The 5,976-nt window shown below is 40.3% G+C and overlaps 1 protein-coding gene across 2 annotated transcripts in view; it reads right to left on the bottom strand.

Moving 5' to 3' along the window:
* Rpn2 (ribophorin II) overlaps nt 1-5,976 on the bottom strand; it is a 66,904-nt gene that overhangs the window by 36,134 nt on the left and 24,794 nt on the right. For both annotated transcript variants that reach the window (XM_023714798.1, XM_004630890.3), the window contains exons 7-9: nt 4,442-4,618; nt 2,610-2,728; nt 16-121 (exon numbers count right to left, since the gene is read on the bottom strand). In XM_023714798.1, coding sequence (XP_023570566.1) covers nt 16-121; nt 2,610-2,728; nt 4,442-4,618 — 402 coding nt within the window. The remainder of the gene's footprint in view (nt 1-15; nt 122-2,609; nt 2,729-4,441; nt 4,619-5,976) is intronic.

Genomic DNA, 5,976 nt, shown 5'->3' with positions numbered 1-5,976 from the left:
AAGAAAAGAACCTACCTCTACAGTGTTTGCAATATAACGGCTGTCACCTTCAACTTTTACAGAGAAGTCATAATAACCACTGGAAAACTTGACATCCACGAAGTTCAGTTCAAAAATATCCCTGTTAAGAATGATGGCAGGGTTAGCAAGAACTCTCACATAGTGAAGTCAAGACTATAACAAAATGGCTACAAAGCGTCTCCCTGAGACAGCACAGGGCTATACTACTCTCTGACTTCAATCCGTCAGCCTGCTTCAGTAATATTCTGCTTGCTCAAAGATTACACGGTGGGAATAAAAACTATCCTAAGCTTCCAAAGCTTCTTTCCTTTGGCCTGTCTGTAAAATTTCACTTCCCTCTAATAGCTTTCCAAAATTTAACACAAAACAGGTGCATCTATAGTATGATCCCAATTACGTTGGTTTTTGTATATCCTTTTCTAAAAAACAATAATTTTTTGCTTAAAGAGAAAAATGGTATTGAATTCCTAATTCCAACTGTATAAAAACATCCCCATGTGGTCTACTACAATTCCTAAAAATTATTTCACTTTTTAATTTCATATATCACTTATAAATCTTTATGACTATCCAAGAGTTCTAATATTCTAGCCTACTGGCCTCAAAACAGTAATTTAGCACTTTAATAAAGTTTCATAGAAAGTTGACCTTTAAATTTGACAAGTATTACAAAGCATAGCTGGGCTCTGTAGGGAGGCTGAGGCAGGAGGATGGTGGGTTCAAGTCAAACCTGGGCAACTTAGTGAGACCATGTCTCACAACAAAATGCTGAAAGCAGGCTGGTGATAAATCTCTGAGAGAATACCCTGGGTTCAGATCCTAATACAGTTACAAAAGAAATGATAATATGTAGCCATTTAAAAAGACTTGTGAGCCAAGGATGTAGCTCGGCAGCACGGCTCCAGCTTGGAAAGCGCTAGGTCATAAGTTTTGATTCCTGGTACCAAAAAAAGAGGTAATGCCAGGCATGGTGCTGTCTACCTGTAACCCCAGCACTCGGATCACCCTGAATTTGAGATCAGCCTAGACTAGTGAGTTCAAGGTTAGGCTGAAGCACATAATGAGACCCTATTTCAACAAGAAAAAGATAACAGAATTTTAATTCTATGGGAAAATGATCCTGACATAATGTTACAGAGAAAGCATAATCCTCATTTAATTTTTTATTTTGTTATTTTTTGTATTTTAGGGAAGGGTCTACAGAGTGTCAGGGTCTCACTACTAGATTGGACTCGTAGTGATCTGCCTGTTTACAGCCTCACAAGAGCTGGGATTACAGGCGTGCACCACTATGCCCAGTCTCAATGGCCATCTCAGTGTGCCCCAGGGGCAGGAATGGCACAGTAGGCGCAGGGATCGAACCCCTGGCCCCTGTGCCTGCTTGAAGGTGCTTTAATCTGCTGAGCAATCTGGCCAACCCATCCTCATTTTATTTTATTTTAAATTTTTTATTTATTTGTTTATTTATTTATTTATTTTGTGTGTGGGGGGCCAGCTCAGCCCACCTGGGGGCGGGGCTGGCTGGCATGTGGTGCTGGGGGATTGAACCGCGGTCCCTGCTTAGCTTGTTCTAAGTAGGTGCTTTAGACCACAGAGCCATCTCACCAGGCCCTCATTTAATTTTAAAAATTACTTATATGCATAGAAAAAGACCAGAAAAAGATTATAAAATGTTAGCAGTAATTATCCCAGAATAATAGAATTTTGAGTAGTTCATAATTTTATTTTTTATGATTTTTATTTTTATTGTTTGATACAGGGTCTCGCTATGCAGTTCAGACTCATAGTAATCCTCCGGTCTCAGCCTTCCCAGGGCTGAAATTACAGGTATGTACCACCAAGCCTGGTTTCAGGTCAGCATGGCACATGGTACAGGGAATTGAATTCAGGCAGGCACTATGCCACCAAGCTATCTCCCCCGACTTTATTGTTTTGCTTTTAGTTCAGGGTCTACAGAGTTTCACTCCACAGATGACATTCACAGTGATTCTCCCGTTTTCAGCCTCCCAAGTGGTGGTATTACAGGTATGCACCAGCATGCCCCATCTCAATCATGGTCTCAGTATACCCAGGGGGCAGGATTGGCATGGCACACGGGGGATCAAACCCCAGCCACTGCACTCTGCCTAAGCAGGCACTTTAGTCTGCTGAGCTATCTGGCCAGCCCCGACCTTATTTTTTAAAGACAGAGTCTAAGTTGTCCAGGCTGGCCTCAAACTCACAATCCTCCCACATCAGCCTCTCAAGTGCCCATAGTAGAAGGACATGCCATTACATCCTGCTTATGTATTTTATTTTTTGTGTTTTCTTGTTATAAATCTGTAGTACTCATGGATCAGAAAAAATACATATATTACATTTTTTGAAATATAACACAATGATAAGACATAGCCAATTAGAAATAATAAAATCAAAATTGTTTTAGCTTTAGAAATCCTTTGTATTGACCTATAGGTCTTTGTTTAGTTTAGGGAAATTTGATTTTATGATGTTGGTAATACCCGTATTAATCTGTTCTACTATCTGCAAGCTAACTTTCCAAAACAAATAGGAGGGCACCATGCAAAACTAGTCAGAGCAGCACTTACCCTACAAGGGTGAAAGGCATCCTCTGGAGGACGGTAGCTCTGGAAGCAACAGACTTAGCATGCTCAAGTTTAACAGCAGCCTGAGTCAGAGGCTGTGACAGAACATTGGTGACTTGCAACTGGAAATAAAGCAAACAAATAATTAGCAAAAAAGGATACATTTAGTAGCTGAGAATTTTGTCTCAATAGTGTTTTATCTATAGGAAACAGCAAATGTGTTACTTCAAAGAATTTTCACTGACTTTTGGTCTGCTGGCTACCAGAGATCAAATCTGGGGAAAACATAATTGAATTAGGATTAAGATAGATTATAAAATGCTAGAACTAAAGATCCTAAAGATGACCTTGCCCAATTATCTCTTTTCAGAGAACTGAACTAGAGCCCAGAGAAACAGAATGACTGGCTTCAAATTATATAGTTACAATTTTTTTTTCCTTCTCATCTACTTTAATATCTTAAAAAAATAAGCCAGGCCTGGGGATACATGCTTATAACCCCAGTAGTCTAGGAGACCAAGGCAATTTAACAAATTAGCAAGACCCTATTTCACTGTCTCAAAGTAAACAATAGAAAAGGGGCAAATATATATAGCTCAGTGCAAAAGCCCTGGATTTAATCCCGAGTATTAAAAGAAAAAATCGTCACAAGAAAAATACTTTGTGCCAGGCACAGTAGAGCATTCCCATAATCCCGGCTCTTAGGAGGCCAAGGCAAGAGGACCAATGAGAATTCAAGCCAGCCTGAACTACATAGTGAGACCTTATCTCAAAAAATAGAAAGCAAGGGCCAGGGAGATGGCTCAGTGGAATAAGCACTTCCCTGGCAAGTGCAAGGGCCTGAGTTCAATGCCCGGTTCTGCCAAAACAAACAAACAAACGAACAAAAAAACAAAAAAAAACAACAAAGCAAACAAAAAAAGAAAGAAAGAAAGAAAAGATTTCATGAAGCAATCAGCCAATGGTAAAACTAAAGAAATATGGATAACATTAAAACACTAACATTTGTCCTAAGTCATTAGTCTTGGCCCTGTACAGATAACTTCCCATCAGTGACATGAGACAGATAGTATACTTCCTGCTTTGTAGATAAAGAAACATACTGCAAGAGGTTAAGGACTGCCAAAGGCCCCTTGGCCAGATGCATAGGCTAGTAAAGACTTATACCCCAGCCTTACCCAGCATGAGCGTCACTACTTTTTCCATTTTGCTCTCTTAGCACCCAATTCCCTCACAGTGAACTGTTAATTAGCTTACTTCTCCCGCTCTCTGTTGATGGAGGATTTGGAATTTTGAGACACAGGGTACTTCCTCAGGAGGAAGCTGAGGGACCCACCAAACAGAGAGGGCTCTCCATAAACAGTGCTAATTTCTTATGAAAACCTAGACCTGTGCTCAGTGCTGAGTGGCAGGAAGAGCATCAGGTTGAAGGAGACCAATATTTATTTTAACAACATTACCACTAGAATTACTTTGCAACTGAAGCAGCTATCTTAATACATTTATAAAGTTCTAACTCTGTAAGATGCCTTGACTCTATCTACATTTAGATACATTTCTACAGACTTAGAAACAATTTTCTTGCACTTAATTTAATGAAAACCTGTACTACTTAAAAGTCCTCAGGGTGTGTGTGTGTGTGTGTGTGTGTGTGTGTGTGTGTGTTAGCTACAGGATTTTGTGACTTGCTCCCCAGTGGTCAGGTCCCCAGCTCCAGGAGAAGGGGGCAAGCCCTATGTTCCATTCAGTAGGTTCTCCTCACAGGGGCTTCCCCTGGCTGGAGACCAGTCTGCAGATTTCTGAGGCTCATGCAGGAAATGGTATGCAGGTCATACCCGCAGGATAGCCTGTTCCTGAGTGTCAGAAGCAGAGCCCTCGTGCACAACCACAACCGGCACGTGGTAGCGATTCTGGGAGAGTGCAGCAGCAGCAGAGGCCACACTGAAGGCTTCTGAGAGTGACTCAAAGTTCTTCTTGCTGAAGATTGTGTTCATGAGCTGGATGACCTGATCCTGAAAGAAAAGGAGAGGCAGCTCAGGTCTCCCTCCATGGAAGATTCTAGTCATCCCCATCCCCACAGATTCTAGTCATTCCTGTGCCAACGGTTCGCGCTGAAGCACTTCCAGCCCTTAATTCAGACTGGTAGAATGGGAAAGCAAATAGACATTTAAACTTAAAACTTGAACTCAACTGTATTTTCTGTCTTCTAATATTAAATGAAATTCACGTACCTGTCAGTCATTCAGTGAATATTTACTATAAAAATATTTCCAAGAGAACTACGAGATAGGCAACTTTTTTTGTTTTGTGACAGATTTCTCACTTTTTACTTCAGGCTGACCTCAAACTCAGAGCAAGCTTCTTGCCTCAGCCTCCCAAGTGCTGGGTGGCATTACAGGTGTACGCCACCAGCAAGCTATGCAAAATTTATAAAGTATAAAATAATATAACAATCTGTTATAATGCCTGCACACACAATCATCATGACAGGTGTTTTTATATGCACTGTCTTGAATCTTGACAAAACCCCTAAAAGTATGGTATTGCCAATGTTTTCCAAAAGAACTAAAGCTAAAGCAGGTTAAATAATTTAGGCAAGCTGTAATGAAAGAAAGGAAGAAGCGAAGGAGAGAGAGGAGAGAGAGGGGGAGGGAAATGGAGAGAGGGAGGAAGACAGGCAGACTTCGAATGTACGTTTCTTCTCACTATAAGTCCTGCCACAAAAAAGTCTGTTCTTTCCTGATTACGTAACCCTCCCAGATAAAATATCTTCCCTCCTAATTGACTGCCAAGAAGTAAAGTAGAACTAAGTTTGTTGTTAAGACCAAACTTCATAGCCAAAAGATACAGTGTAGAGAAAGTAAAATACCTCTCCTCTAAGAGCTAATGGGTTGCTAAGAGGAGAAAACTAAAAGCAATTTTTAAAACAAGTGGAAAACTAAAAAGAATTATTTAAATTGTGGAGGTTGTTTGCCTAGGAGATGACATTTTCCACTTCAATTGGTTGTTTTTTAAAATCCACCATCTAACAAAAGAGCTCCCCTGGTTCCTGTGTTCTTCACAGTCGATATGAAATAATTTTCTTTAATTGTACCAATTACAATTTTCCCATCAGTAGGCTGTTGACATGTTAAAATGGGTAACTGTTCATGAGAATTGTTGTGTCAAAAGCAATGACAGTAAAATTACTCTAGCCAAATACGTAGTTAGAGACCCAGTCCTAGCCCCGGCCTGATGATGTGATACTTTACTTGGAAGACCCAAAAAACTCTACCAAGAAGATACTAGAATTAATACAGAAATTCAGTAGCATAGCAGGTTATAAAGTCAATACCCAAAAGTCAATAGCATTCCTCTACACAGACAACAA

The sequence above is a fragment of the Octodon degus genome, unplaced genomic scaffold (genome assembly GCF_000260255.1).
Source record: "Octodon degus isolate 3935 unplaced genomic scaffold, OctDeg1.0 scaffold00037, whole genome shotgun sequence".
Lineage (NCBI taxonomy): Eukaryota > Metazoa > Chordata > Mammalia > Rodentia > Octodontidae > Octodon > Octodon degus.
This window is presented reverse-complemented; position numbering and strand designations above follow the sequence as displayed.